We start from the raw sequence: 16043 nt of genomic DNA, 5'->3' as shown, positions 1-16043 counted from the left end.
GTAACACATACCAGGAGCTTGAGGATATTAATATACTTTCCATTGTGATCTCCAAGACTTTGTCAACAGAGCTGTATTTATTTTCTTATACTGATAGAAATAGTATTTCCTCTGCACTATACAGTATTTCAAAAATAAACATTCTTCATGAATGTAAGATATTAGTTCCTTTCTTGTACATCAGCATCTCTTTGGCTCTCATTTCAATACACCTTTGTTGTTACAATGTAATTTCTTGGGTATTCTGTGCAGCTCCAGGGTGGAATAGCGATACACAGAATACTTATTACCATGTCCAATTTGGTGTTTCATATCACTAAATTCCCCCCCCCCCCCCCCCCCCACCTTTCTTATCACAAAATAATCCATTCCCCTCACATGAGACAAATGCTCTTGTTGTCATATGGTACATCTACATGGCACACTTAATATGATATGTTTGTAATGTTCAGACTTCATCTGCGAGTAATAACACTTTCTGCTACATCTGCTTACACACATTTACACAAAGCATACACAGTTTAAAAATGATTCTTTTGATATTCATTCCTGATTTTACTTCTGGCAAAGAGATTAGACTCTGCACAGAATATACTTTCCCTGTACTATAGCTTCCTAGTTTTCATCAGAAATATTAGAAAGTTAATGAAAAATTTATAGAGGTGGGAGTAATGTACTACAATCATTGACAATTTGTTGCTTGACCATAACAGACATTTATGGTAGTCTGTTATTTTTATTATTAGTGTTAATGACTAGTAGATGTTGATACCTCGCTCTTTGACAACTTCATAGTTACAGCAGCAACATTTTTTTCAACTTAAAGGAGCACACTTCCTCATATGAGTTTCAACAATAAAAATAAACCATGCTTTGGCATACAGGCTATAATTATAAGAAATAATCTTCAAAACCATTGAACTTTCATAAGTGGCATAACAGGTTCTGGCCACTATATAGGGCCAGCCAAGAAACTTTTACAAACTGACATGGCACTTCGGATATACAACATGGATCAGTAATTGCATAGCAAATTGAGGGTCGCAAGTGCCATTCAGGGCTACTAAATGCCATTGTTGTTATTTAGTTACATGCTGCAAATGGATGTCCATTACAGGAGATGCTCAGAGTTTTGTCCAGATGCATCGACACACGCCTGACATTGGTAATGCATTGAATAGCATACCCTCTCATAAATATCTGGTGTATCTCAAAGATATCCTGCTGCCACAACAGTCCTACCCACTAGGTCCTCTGGTGATGTAAGAAGTTTTTCATACACAAGGCCCTCAGGTACCTTCACATGAAAAAATGGACTGGGGACAGATCGGGTGATTGTGATGGCCATGCAAGTGGCCCACAAAGGACAAATCCTTTGGCCAGGGAAGGTTGCCTGGAGATTTGATCTCACTTGTCTGCTGAAATGCATGGGAATTCAGCCATGCTGAAACTGAATGTGTGACAAATAGACATGGCTTTCAGCATGTTTGTCAAAACCTCTTGCAGAAATATGAGATACATGCAACCATCAAGTTGCTCTGGGAGACTGGATGGCCCAGTTAAATGGTCTCCAGTGGTGCCAGACCACTCATGAACACTAAATTTACATTGTGAGGCGTTCATACATGTAGCATGTGGTTTTGCATCCACCGACATATGCAGGTTGCTAACGTTCATCACACCTTTGAGTGCAAACGCAACCTCAATGGCGAAGAGGACACTCATGGTGAAGCTTCAGTCTACAGCAGATTCTTGCAGAAGCCACCAAGAAAACCCCATGTGCTTGTCCCCCCAGTTGCAATGCCTTGATGCTTTGGAAATGAAATGGATGCAGCCCCTTCTCATGTATAATATGCCGTACAGACGGTTGGATAATATTGATGGCACAGGATACAAATTAGGTACTTGTTGACAGCTTATGCTGCACCATTTTGTGAATGCTTTCTTCCCCCACAAATGTGTTGTTCATTGGTGACCAGCATCCAGCTGGTGGACATGGAATGAGCCACTTTTGCCCAACTGGTGTTGAAGGGTAGTTGGCGGCACCATGAATCAAATGCCTCTCAGCTATTTAGCGGTACATGTAGATAGTCATGTAGCTTCCAATACTTCTGTGGTGTGAATGGCGATGGTCTCCATGCGCTTCACCCATGTTTGCATAATAATGCTTTCTCGTGACCATAGGGCTCTCTCATGGTGTTTGTGAAGCCTTATTCCTACGTGATTACTGATCCTTGTTGTATGCCCGATGTGTGATTTAGGTTTGTAAATGGTTTTTTGAACCAATCTGTGTATTTTCACAAGAGACTTGTAAATCTTTAAATTTTTCACATAACTCCTGTATTAATTTATTATTTTCAATTTGCCATTTTTATCTGCACTATCTCAGTTACACAATTTCAGACTTTTCCCTATTTTTGTTACCTTCTTCTTTACTTTAATCCCCTATTATTTTACAAATCAGGCTACCTTTATTTTGCACAATATCAGAGTAAGTCTCAAAAATTAAATGTTTCATTACTTTTTGAAGTAACATATTATTTTCTCCTCATTGCTCAGACATACCCTTTTCATATCCAATTTCCTTCTTTTCCCTTCAGAGATGATGTAGCTGAATACAAATTCCTCACACTTACCTCCCCTAGTACCTCATCACAGGTTTATGTCCTCTCTTCTTGGTACACCTACCCTGTCTGCTCTATCTTGTACCATACTACATAAAGCCAAGTACACACCTCTATATGAAACCAAACCATTCTTCTACATCTGCATTCACCTCTATACTCTTCAAACAACCATTAGGTACTTGTTAGAGGGTACATCTCACTGTACCAGTTATTAGAGTTTCTTCCTGGTCCAGTCACATATGAAGTGTGAGAAAAATGATTGTTTGAATGTGTCTGTGTGTGCAGTAATTATTCTAATCTTATCCTCTCAATCTGTATGTAACAACACTTAAGGGATTGAAGTACATTCCTACAATCGTCATTTAAAACTCGTTCTTGAAACTTCATAAATAGATGTTCTTGGGATAATTTACATCTGTCTTTAAGACTTTGCCAGTTCAGTTTCCTCAGTATATCTGCGACACTCTCGTACAGATCATATAAACCTGTGATCATTTACGCTGCTCTTCTCTGTACATATTCAATACCCACTATTAGTCCTATTTCGTATGGGTCCCGCACTCTTGAGTAATAATCTAGAATTGGTTGTGTAAGTGATTTGTAAGCAATCTCCTTTGTACACTGACTTCACTTCCCCAGTATTCTACCAATAAACCACAACTGAATCTATGTGATCATTACATTTCACATCACTGCAAAGCGGTACACCAAGGTATTTGTATGAGTTGGCTGATTCCAACAGTAACTCATCATAGTCATAGGATACTATAGTTTTTCGTTTTGTGAAGTGTAAAAATTTCACATTTCTGAGCATTTAGAGCAAGTTGCAAATCTCTGCACCAGGCTGAAATCTTATCAAATGTGACTGAATATATATGCAGCTTCTGTCACTTAGTACTTCATTGTACATAACTTCATCACCTGCAAAACATGTGATGTTACTATTAATATTGTCTGCAAGGTCATTAATCTACAACGTGAACACTAAGGGTCCCAGCACACTTCCCTGGGACACACCTTAAGTTATGTCAACATCTCAATATGACTCTTGCTGGCTCTCTAACAATAAAACGACGAAAGGATGTGGGCCCTCAGCTACGTACCCTCCAACTCAGAGTTGCAATACGAAAAGTTTTGGCTGGTTACGTTGTCTAGGGGCTGGGATACATAGTTGCTGCATTACAGGCCAAATACTGCTGAGTCTACAGTATATGATAAGAATATACACACGAATCGAATGGTCGAAAGTTTCTATCACTCGGCAATTGCGAATAATGAATGTAACATATAAATTTATAAATGAAAGATTGAAATTAAATAAAATCTGCAGGTACTATCTTAATTACTTTAAATGATGAGTACGATAGTAGAAGTCCTTTTGAGAATGTGATATATTTCTGCAAAACAATTATTGGTGTCGATGGTCCAGCAATTAAATAAAATATAAGTTGAATAACAGGGAAACAATAGATTCCTACTGCATGTAATTAATTAGCTTGTTTGATATTCATTTCTAAACACACACTACGTCTTCACTGCAGAAGCCACGGAAATCACACAAGAGCACAGCTCGGCACTCCGAAATATTTCTATCCTCCGTGACCACACGCAAACTACTCCACTATCCAAGTCTTTCTGACAGCTCCGTGTCTGTCTTGCCATCGCGTCCAGCACTTCCCGTGTCTTGTGCCATATTGTCCATGTCCTGTGCCATCCTGCCCAGAACTGCCTCATGTCCTCTCCGGAAATGATGCTTCTCCCCAACCTCCATATGTCTCTCTTAGTAACAAGCACTGTGATTAGCAAGAGTGCTCCCTCTATGTCTCCAAGCCAACATGCACTCACAAACATATTGAAACATATTCAAAATACTGGATTTACATTTAAATCCTTGAAATTAAATAAATATCCTATGGCTGGACCATAAACACGCTCTAACACACATTATTAAATACATAAACAATTAAATAAAAATATTTCAAAAGAAAAGAAGCAAAAGGTAGGCCAGGAGCCTAATGTCTCTGTGCTTTCTAACATACAGTAAATATTTTACCAATTTCTTCATGAATAGTATATATTGGAATATAAACAGAGACATAGATGAATAAATATATTTACCAGCATGCTGGTACTGTTTTTTTGTGTAACTGTGGAGTACTTATGGCCTGACGCAATCTATAGTAATCAGCCACTTTGACCTCCAATAACGCATGTACTATTCAAGTTACATGCCTGTAATTCATACCAATTTAGGTTTACACTAGTAGCTTTCTAAAGACACATCGATCGATGAAATCTGATGAAGCATTTAAATTTTGGAAATTCATTGCTGGATGTTACTTGTGTAATTTGCCGTCAGATACTAAACTTTAAACTAATAAAGATATTGAAAATGTGATTACGCTATCAGAATCATTTTGCAAAAAATAGTAATGTACATGTTTCTTTTTGAGGTCTCATGATTCATCTGGCTACTATTAATTTCTATACAAACTGTGAAATGTCTGCCATGATGGTTTCACAAAGTCCGCCATCTTTGGCACTTTCAGCATACAAGTCTCTATCATTGACACAGCATCAGAATGGAACTCTCAGCCATGTGGCTGGACCATGCGCTGGGGTACCCCTCTCGCCCAGCTAACGTCCGCCACCACGTGTTTGCTGATGCTCCCATATTTAAAGGCCAAATATGTCTGCTTGTGTCTGTGTATGTATGGATGGATATGTGTGTGTATGTGTGCGCGAGTATATACCTATCCTTTTTTCCCCGTAAGGTAAGTCTTTCTGCTCCCGGGATTGGAATGACTCCTTACCCTCTCCCTTAAAACCCACATCCTTTCATCTTTCCTTTTCCTTCCCTGTTTCCTGACGAAGCAACCGCAGGTTGCGAAAGCTCGAAATTCTGTGTGTGTGTGTGTGTGTGTGTGTGTGTGTGTGTGTGTGTGTGTGTGTGTGTGTGTGTGTGTGTGTGTGTGTGTTTTATTTATTGTGCCTATCTGCCGGCGCTTTCCCGCTTGGTAAGTCTTGGAATCTTTGTTTTAATATATTTTTCCCATGTGGAAGTTTCTTTCTATTTTATTTACATCATCATATATATATGCTTGGTTTTACACCTGTTGTGCATTAATCTCTGTTTCCTTAGACGTTTCTTTATGGTGACTGAATACAATGGAGGTTCCCTCCCATTATGAACTGTACTGCTGGTTACAGCCCTCTACATGTTCGTGCCCTGTGTTGAAAATTTTAAGTTCCTCATCGAGATATGATACTACTGAGATTTTATCTAATGTACTGAACATACATATTTTTCTGCGTGTTTTAGTTGTCCTTGCACTCTGGTAATAATTGTTGCCACAATCATGGTCACCAATACCAGTTTCAGTGAGGAAGTCCTCAAAGAGGTAAGGTCTGGTTGTTGTCAATAGATCCAATATATTTCCATACTGAGTGGGGTTCCTTACTACCTGTTCTAGGTAGTTTTCAGAGAAGGCATTTAGTGAAGTTTCACAGGATGTCTATTACATCCACCACTAACAAAACTGTAATTTTCCCAGTTAACTGCTGAATGATTAAAGTCTCCATTGACTATTACAGTGTGATTGGGGAACATATGTACAAGTGAAGTGAGGTTTGTTTTATACCTTTTGGTTATGTCAGGAGATCTGGTGGGCGATAGAAAGATACAATTATCATTTTATGCCCACCCCTGATATTAAGTATTGTCCAAACAATCTCACATGCAGTATCTATTTCTACCTTGGTAGATTTGAGTTTCTTGTCTACTGCCACAAATACATTGCCTCCATTTCCCATTCACCTGTCCTTTCGATATACACTCAAATTTTCCCCAAAAATCTCACTGCTACCAATTTCAGGTTTTAACTGGATTTCTGTTCCTAGTATTATATGAAGTCCACTGCTTTTCATGAGTGCTTCAATCTATGGCACTTTGTTGTGAATGCTTTGGCACTTTACCATTAGGACGTAATGCTCTCATCGGTGGGAGGAATTTTTTCCGATCGTACACTGATACTTCTGCATTTTCTACAACTATCATTATCTGGATTGGATGGAGGGTCTCCTAATCTAAAAAACCTTTGTGTGCACCCCACACACAGTCAGCTACCTGAGTAGCAGCCCTTGTTGTTTATTGCACACCTGACCCATTTAGGGGGGGGGGGGGGGGGGGGCATAAAGTTCTCAACCCAATGGCCCATGTCCAGGAAGTTGCAGCCTAGCTCATCACAGAACCTTTGAGGTCTCTGGTTCAGTTCTTCCACTCAACTCAGAACCAGAAGATCATGATCAGTTCTGAGATAATGCTGCAAATCGTGAGCTTCATTGAAACTTCATGTGAAAGGCTTGTCTTCTCTGCCATTCAATGGAATGATCCACGTGTGACCTCAGATCACAGTCGCTCCAAAGTGCCGTACAATTTGCAGATGGTTACACTGTATCACTCAGTGGCTGCCAGAATAGCCTCTTCAATGTGTTGGATGAGGTCCCAAGGCTTACACACTGAGTGCACCTTCTGTCCTTTCCTGTCCCTTGCTGCCATTTCCCTGAGAGGTACCATCATTCGCCGTACCTTTGAACTGCTGACAGTTAATAGACCCCTATGCTTTTGTACTTGCCTCGTCTTGACACCAGATAAAAATAGTTTCCCCAAAACAGGTGAAGTGAGGCCAACTCAATGAAAAACAGCACCTCAAACTTACGGTTAGGGCGACTGATCTAACATACACCACCTTGAGTCCTCCATGGTCTGCAACCATTCTGTACAGGCAAGTGAATTAGTAATGTCAGATCCTGTACTCTCTGCAGAAGAGACAGGATACTATTTGAAGTATTAATGGTACCAGTATCACAGATACACTACTCTCAGGAGGTCTTCCAACACACTGATTTGCGGTGACTGCCAATCATCTGATACTAGTCAAGGCAATTTCTAGCTGCTTATGATTGCCAGCCAACTCATTCTGTGTTCGAAAACAGTTTTCACACTGGGGTTGCATTTTGGCTGATGTGATGCATTACAAGGCAGTGAACAAAGTAATCCCACTGATTATCTCTTAATCAGTTAAATTATAAACTTGCTAATGCCCTAAGAGAATTAAAACAAATGCACAAGATGAGATTACTATTAAGGTGACAGAAAAATTACTAGTTTCTTAAAACATTTTGAAGTTAATTACAGTTGTAAGAAAACTCAAAAACAGAACTAATTTGTGATGAATACAGGTGATGTATTGGGCTACTCCTCTTCAAGGGAAAACTAGATGCAACGCAATTGTTTGTTAGAGTATCTGTTACAGTATCTGCATTACAAATGCCAATTTGCTACAAATTACATTATGCAAAAGACAATGGTAGCTTCCAAAAGTTCTAAAAAATTCACATTTATCTTCATTGATTTTTAACACACCTGGTATGTTGTGTCTTTACTTTCGTATTCTTCAAAAACAATTGTTGAACATGATGAGCAAAAATCTAAATGACAAGCTTTGTGTTTCCAGTGGGTGGAAATATGTGAGGGGAAATGCTGATGTAAATGGCACTTGGTGCTACCAGCAAAAACTGCAACATTTAGTTTCACTATACAGTTTTGACACTACCACTGCTAGGTCATAGGCATTGGCAGAAATGAAAAGAACAAATCCGATATTTGATGAAACCGAATGACAAACCTATCAGACACCTTTTATCGTGGCATTTAACATGCAGTTACCATTGTAAGCAAAGTGACTATTGCCAAATGTGAACATGCATTGTTTTCCTTTCAGTTCTTGCTCTAAGGGGGATAGGCAGGCTGCTAGCATGTTAATGTACAAAGCATCTAATAATAAATCAATACGATTACCTCTCGGCGTACCCTGAAGTGATAAATGTCCTGCCCACTATTTTCCCACCCCTCCTACCATGGTATTCCGCCATCCACCGAACCTACACAATATACTCGTCCATCCTTACAAAACCCCTTCTCCCAGTCCCTTACCTCATTGCTCATACCTCTGTAATAGACCTGTCCCATACATCCTCCTACCACCTACTCCAGTCTGCTCACTAACATCACCTATCACATCAAAGGCAGGGCTACCTGTGAAACCAGTCATGTGATTTACAAGCTAAGCTGCAACCACTGTCCTGCACTCTATGTAGGCATCACAACCAACAAGCTGTCTGTCCACATGAACTGACACCGACAAACAGTGGTCAGAAAACAAGTGGACCACCCTGTTGCTGAACATGCTGCCAAATATGATATCCCTCATCTCAATGACTGCTTCACAGCCTGTGCCATTTGGATCCTTCCCAACAACACCAGCTTTTCCGAATTGTGCAGGTGGGAGCTTTCCCTGCAATGTATCCTACGTTCCCATAACCCTCCTGGCCTCAACCTTCAGTAGTCACTACCCTCACCCATCTTGCCTCCTCCCTGTTCCCATTCCAGCACTACACAGCCGTCATTTCACCACCACACCCAGTCTTTTAATTTCTTTTTATTTTTCTCCGTTCTGCTACTTACCTCCTCCCCCCTCCGCACCTTCACTCCTGCCCTCCATCTAAACTGCAACACTTCACTGTCCGCCACTCCCACCATACTATTCCTCCCCCTCACTGCCCCAGCCTCCTCCTTACCCCCACCCAGTCGCCACTCCCATGATGCACTGGTGCTGCTGCTCGCAGTGTGGTTTCAGCTCTCTGAGACTGCAGACATTTGTGCAAGTTGCGTGGTTTTGTGTGTGTGTTTTTTATTGTGCCTATCGCGACTCAGCATCTCCGCTGTATGGCGAGTAGCAACCTTTGCTTCTCTGGTATTGTTAAATCAATGCTTAAATATACAGCTCTAAAATGGGCAGTATATTTATAGTTTGCAGCTGATATTTTTATAGGTTGGTAAGTCAATATTTTTCCACCGTTATATCAATACTTTTTTCGAGAGCTGATAATGATATTTTTTAGATATTGTCATATCAGATTCCCAATAATTTTTAAAATATCAACAGTCCTACTTCTCATTAAACACAAACATGAAATAATATTCTGCAGTTAGCATTTGTCTTAAACATGGTTCGATGACTTAGCATTAAGTGTATGCAGATTATCTTTAAATTTCTTAAAATTAAACATTCTGACCAGTATTATATCTTTCCTTAGGACTTCCATCAATTTGGAAAATGCAATATGAATCTAAGTACAGTGGTGTTATCGGATCTGTACGAGGACTTTATAAAGATTATGGATTCAAAATATTTTATAAAGGATACCGCTGTACAATCTACCGGTAGGTGGGTAAAAGTCCATGTTAATATTCTGCAATTAAAATCTTATGATTATAATAGATGGAAGCTTAGAGTAGATTTAGAGAGTAGCTTACCGTGAACCAACAATAGTATCTATTAAATCTTAATGCTTCTTTGTATGTGGATGGAAACTAACAAAAAGTTACATTGTGCTCATTTGCTAGCTATGCAGAAATGTATTATCAATGTTCCATGACTTCTTTTTCTGATAGACTCTCCTCTGTGAAGGTGGTTTCATCACTTCCAATTTGTATTTTCTTGTACAATACTTTTAATTATCTTAGTTTACATCAGTCTAGTGAAATAAAATTTCATACATAAATTATTCTTCTCAATAGCTGCATAAATTTCGTATACACAAATTAAGCTCAAAGTAAAATTGCAATTTGATTTTAGAATCATATGTGTCTGTCTATTGTCGACAAAGGCCTTAATTGCCGAAAGCTATAATTGTGAGAGTCTTTTTGTTGCACCTATCTGCGACTCAGCATCTCTGCTATATGGTGAGTAACAACTTTTCATCTCATAATATTGTTACATTCCATCATGTATTTTCTATTGTTTGATTTTGATTAAAGTTATTTATAATGTAGGGCTTCAGTTTCAGTCATTTCCTTAAGATCTTCCGAATGGTCAATTGTGGTATGTTCAGCTCCCTGGTTGTTCTGGCCATCGTCATGTGAGAGCAAGGACAGCTCATGATTAAACATTATGGGTGTTCACAAATGTTTAGATTCACATAAATAGCATCTGTTGTACAACATTTATGCTTATCAACAAGTTTATACAACTACAGCCACTGACCATAACAACAACAGTAAAAACTGTTGTTACAGTAATTATTGTTATCATTGTTATTATTATTATTATTATTATTATCATACAAAGAATAAGATGCATAACTTATCTGACAAAAGAAAGAATTGTTTTTGTTGAACTTTGTTGTTTTGTACATAACTACGTACAATTCAGGGCAACAACAAATTAATGTGTAAACTTTCGCAACTCTCCATTTCACACTTTGTGTGAGTTGGAGTTTCCACACTTTTCCATTTTTTCAGACAAGTGTACAAGATCCCCTAACAGATGTATTAGTTCACAAATTTACTTCTGGGCTGAAAATCGGATATTCTTATTGTGCACCCACTTAACAACTTGTGCTAACTGTACACTTCCTTGTTAAATGTTTGCTTGTAGTCATGCTTATTTGATTTTGCCACTCTCCAAATCTGTTCTCGGAGGCCCCAGTTCCTTTGTGGCAAACTTTTCATGGTAATTTTCTTTTCTATTCCCAGACTGAGATTTTAACTCTGCAGCAGAGTGTGCGCCGATATGAAACTTCCTGGCAGATTAAAACTATGTGCCAGACTGAAACTCAGATTCGGGATCTTTGCATTTCACGTGCAAGTGCTCTACCAACTTAGCTACCTGAGCACAGCTCACAACCTGTTCTCACAGCTTTATTTTTCTGTTATAATTAAAAATTGATTTAACATAGTTCATGTTTACACTGCACACGAAAGCTGGTTGACGAACAATAAACAATCAACTCCAAACACAAACTGCCATTTGTGGAAGTGATTAAACTCAAGTAGTAATGTCTACTAACATGGTAACCTGACTAGAATACAAATGAGGTGCTGAGATTGATAAGAGCCTAAACCGCACTGCCATCAATCCCACATTTAAGTGAAAACCAGAGAAAGTAGTGATACAGCTTTTCATGAAGTTTCAAACATAGAATGTGGGCCTACAGCACAGATAAACCTGTCTCATCATAAGATCGATAGGTTTCAGAAACATGAATAAAAGCTACAATCTCACAGTAGACAGTGATGTGCGTGAGGCCCTTATGATTCTCAGTGCCTCAAATGGATTACTGTATGATCAAATTCATAAGTTAATATACAATAACTCATTCAGAAACCCACCAAATAGGTTTACTGTCAGTACAACTTTACATCTGATCTAATTTTACTATATAGTGAGTAAATTAGCATATCTGAGGAGTGTACTATCATCTAGCAGGATTTATGCCAAGGGAACAGGGATAAAAGTCTGCAACAGTGTGCTATCATCTGATGGCACTGACGTAAACTTCTAGTTGAGTGGCAAGGACTACCTGTGCACATTATGAACCATGTACATTGTTTATCAAATCCATATGTATTTGGCCTATAGGGCAATTACATTATGCAAGTAGCACATCTTAAAACGTGCATAACTGAAGCTGTTCTCATGACCAAGTTGCCAAGTTTCACGGAGTCTATAGGAGCAGTAGCGCAGTAGATTACATGCTGTATCTGTCAGAGTGCAGCATCTGTGTTACATTTAAGAGCATTCAAAGAAAAATAACCAATAAATCTGCACAATGTTGAAAGTTAGGGTGTTCTCGTGGTCTTGTGCTCTTATGCAGCAGCTGCCACTTCTGTGAGCTACATACAAAACTCACCTGAATGTGGTCATCCATTTCTTCACTCACTACAGGCTGACCCATTGGTCCTTCCTTGGAGAGGTATCTTCAAGTTCTAAACTGCACCTATCATCACCAGATGAAGATGGTAGTTGTTGTATCTTTGTTGAACTTCATTCTAAAATGCCATTGCACTGTTATGGCAGATTGAAGTGAAAGCATTTCAAGCACAACAAACACTTTCTCAGCACCTGCCACCATTTTGGCTAACTGCTCCTGCTGTGCTCTCATGACAGAAATCTGCAGTATGGGTGCAACAATACATAACTTATTTACTTTTTCTATATGAGTGTTGAGTTTTGTGACAATAGGCCAATTAATGTAGCTATGGTGAATTTATGAAATCACTGCAATCATTTATAACTATCTTGTATTTTTATGTGCCGCTGATATTAACTTACATTTGTACAATGTGACCAGGGACTAACTTTATTATAATTCACCACACTACCAATGTTAGTGACATTGCATGAAATGACTTCTGAAACAAACATGTACACAAATAAATGCTTCAGTGCCTTACTGTGAAACAACGATAGTGTCAGCCTGCATTATCTGTAGAGTTTTAAAAGTAGAAATATGGAAATGAATAACTTGTCAAAAATTCTCTTTGAGTTTTTTCAGAAGACATATTAGCCACTATTTAAAATGAGATGTACTCATTGAACTGAAATTCAAAGAAAACACGAAGGTGTCACATGGATTTTTTATCTTTTTCCACAGAGATGTTTTTTCATCTGGTATATACACAGCTGTATACGAAGCATTGAGTGCCACGAATAATATTCAACAGAAATCTGTATCAAGCATAATATTTGCAGGTGGAATGGCAGGTAACACTTTTATAATTTTGTATTGTTATTTAATGAGATAGTTTGAAATGTTACTTTAATTGGAATATTACAACCAGGGATAAGTTGCACTGAGTTGTGAAGCCACATTGAAATTGGAAGTGGAACCTGAACTTTAAATGAATGCCACTGACAGGCTTGGCCATAAGCAAGGTTTTATACACAGGGTCCTCTTTTTCATCCATTGCTCAATAAGGCCGCTTCTAGATTTTTCTATGCATTGGGTTCTTGTCCATGCTGCTCCTAAAAGTTTTATAACATTATATATCCACTTTCTGTCAGTCACAGTCTTGTCCTTTTTTTATGGTTTGGAACTTCTACCATTAATCTACCACCTATTTCCTAATTTATACTCTCCACCAACTCTAAATAATTTTTGGGGTAGTAATTTTCATTATGTTAATGGCTTTCTATTTGAGCTTGCGTGCCTCCTGGGTCATGCCAGGGAGCTCATTCTTAATGGCTGAGTTTGGTTTTGACAACCCAAGGTTCTCAATCTGTCAGCTTAGGAGCACTGCCAGCAGCCAGGGCTGTACTGTATGGATGGTAAGATAGGGTCCTATCAAGGGCATAGGTACTGACCAGGAAGAAAAAGGAAAAGGGAATGACAGGTTACAAATTAACCATGAGAGGTACTCGTGTTCTCTTATCACTTGTGTTGTAATCTTCTACCAACAAGAAGCAGCCTTTCCCGCAGTCCATAACTATAAGTGCATGCTGTTGTCACAATGTAGTTTCAATAGTATCACAAAGAGACCTAGAGGAAGATCATGAGAAACATGAATTGTTGGAGTGAAGGAATTTCTTAAGAAAAGAGGAAAAGCTTGGGACAGAATGGATAGAGAAATATTGTGAGGGCACAGGAAAAGATGGAGAGGCCCATGTGAATGACAGACCCAATCAGGGGCTGGAAAAATAAGAATGATAACAATGGTGTTCATGATATGATATGATACAATATGGTGAGGACAGTGACATCTATCGCTAGTATGGTTTATGGTGCAACAATAAGTTTTTTGCTCGTACCTGCATCTACACAGCTAGCTCATGTTCAGCAATGAAGTTCTTACTGCTATTTCACTGTAGTGTTGTAGAATCTCAAAGGTCAGTAAGCATGTTCTGAAACATATAATTATTCTGTTTGCAGATGAACTAGAACAGTTCAGGGTATCTGATAGAATGGCAAGTGAAGTAGATAACATGTCTCACATATGACACCATTTCATGTCTCACATATATGACACCTTTTCACTGTGTTTAATTTCATCTGGCTGTCCAGAAATGGCTTAAGTGAAAGCTATGTACCATTTCTTGAAAAATGTGCAGCTAATTTTGATGACGAATATAGCAGAGCTAGTTAATGTAACAGCTGCTTTGAAGTTACAGGTGAAAGAGCAGTGACAGATTTTCATTTAGATATTCTGAAGGTTTTTTTTAAAATACTGATTAAGAGATGCTTATTCAAATGTGGAAGTAGCTTTGAGAATATTTGACAAAACCAGTAACTGCAGCAACTTGTGAATGCATTTAGATATTCTGAAGGTTTTTTTTTAAATACTGATTAAGAGATGCTTATTCAAATGTAGAAGTAGCTTTGAGATTATTTGACAAAACTTGTGAATGCAGTTTCAGCAAACTGTTATTGTTGCCGTCTTCAGTCCGAAGATTGGTTTGGTGCAGCTCTGCATGGTACTCTATCCTGTGCTAGCCTCTTCATCTCTGAATAACTACTGCAACCTACATCTTCCTGAATCTGCTTACTGTATACATCTCTTGGCTTTCCTCTACGATTTTTACCCCACACCCCCTGCCCTTGCTCTCTACATCCTTCCAGTATTAAACAGGGAATCCCTTGATGTCTCAGAATGTGTCTTGTCAACTGACCCCTTCTTTTGGTCAAGTTGTGCAACAAACTTCTTTTCTCCCCAATTCTGTTCAATACCTCCTCATTACTTATGTGATACTTCCATCTAATCTTCAGCATTCTTCTGTAGCCCCACATTTCAAATGCTTCTATTCTCTTCTTGTCTAAACTGTTTATCATCCATGTTTCACTTCTGTACACGGCTACATTCCAGGCTATTTACAACTTGTACCTTCAGAAAAGACTTCCTAAAACTTAAGTCTATACTTGATGTTAACAAATTTCTCTCCTCCAGAAACATTTTTCTTGCCATTGCCAGTCTACATTTTATACCCATTCTACTTTGGTCATCATCATTATTTTGCTGCACAAATAGCAAAACTCATTAACTACTTTAAATGTCTTGTTTTCTAACCTGGATACCCTCAGCACCACCTGATTTAAACTGACGACATTCATTATCCTTGTTTTGCTTACATTGATGTTAATCTTATATCCTCCTTTCAAGAACCTGACCTTTCCATTCAACTGCTCTTCCAAGTCATTTGCTGTCTCAGAAAGAATTACAATTTCATCGGCAAACCTCAAGGTTTTTATTTCTTCTCCCTGAACTACTCCAAATTTTTCTGTGGCTTCCTTCACTGCTTGCTCAATGTAGAGATTGAATAGCATCAGAGATAGGCTACAACCCAGTCTCACTCCCTTTCATACCCCCAAATCTTACAACTGCCATCTGGTTTCTGCATAAGTTGTAAATAGCCTTTTGCTCCTTGTATTTTACTCCTGTTACCTTCAGAATTTCAAAGAGAGTATCCAGTCAACATTGTCAAAAGCTTTCTCTAAGTCTACAATTGCTATGAATGTTGGTTTGTCTTTCTTTAACCTATCTTCTAAAATAAGTGTTAAAGCCATTATTGCCTCATA

The 16043-nt window shown here is 38.6% G+C and overlaps 1 protein-coding gene across 6 annotated transcripts in view; it reads left to right on the top strand.

The window, feature by feature from the left end:
* The window catches only part of LOC126348080 (solute carrier family 25 member 45-like), a 101650-nt gene that overhangs the window by 79115 nt on the left and 6492 nt on the right, over nt 1-16043 (top strand). For all 6 annotated transcript variants that reach the window (XM_050002325.1, XM_050002329.1, XM_050002326.1 and 3 more), the window contains 2 exons: nt 9786-9912; nt 13128-13237. In XM_050002325.1, coding sequence (XP_049858282.1) covers nt 9786-9912; nt 13128-13237 — 237 coding nt within the window. The remainder of the gene's footprint in view (nt 1-9785; nt 9913-13127; nt 13238-16043) is intronic.

The sequence above is a fragment of the Schistocerca gregaria genome, chromosome 1, assembly GCF_023897955.1.
Source record: "Schistocerca gregaria isolate iqSchGreg1 chromosome 1, iqSchGreg1.2, whole genome shotgun sequence".
In the NCBI taxonomy this organism is placed as follows: Eukaryota; Metazoa; Arthropoda; class Insecta; order Orthoptera; family Acrididae; genus Schistocerca; species Schistocerca gregaria.
The sequence above is the reverse complement of the archived record's forward strand: the minus strand, read 5'-3'. Positions and strand labels throughout refer to the sequence as shown.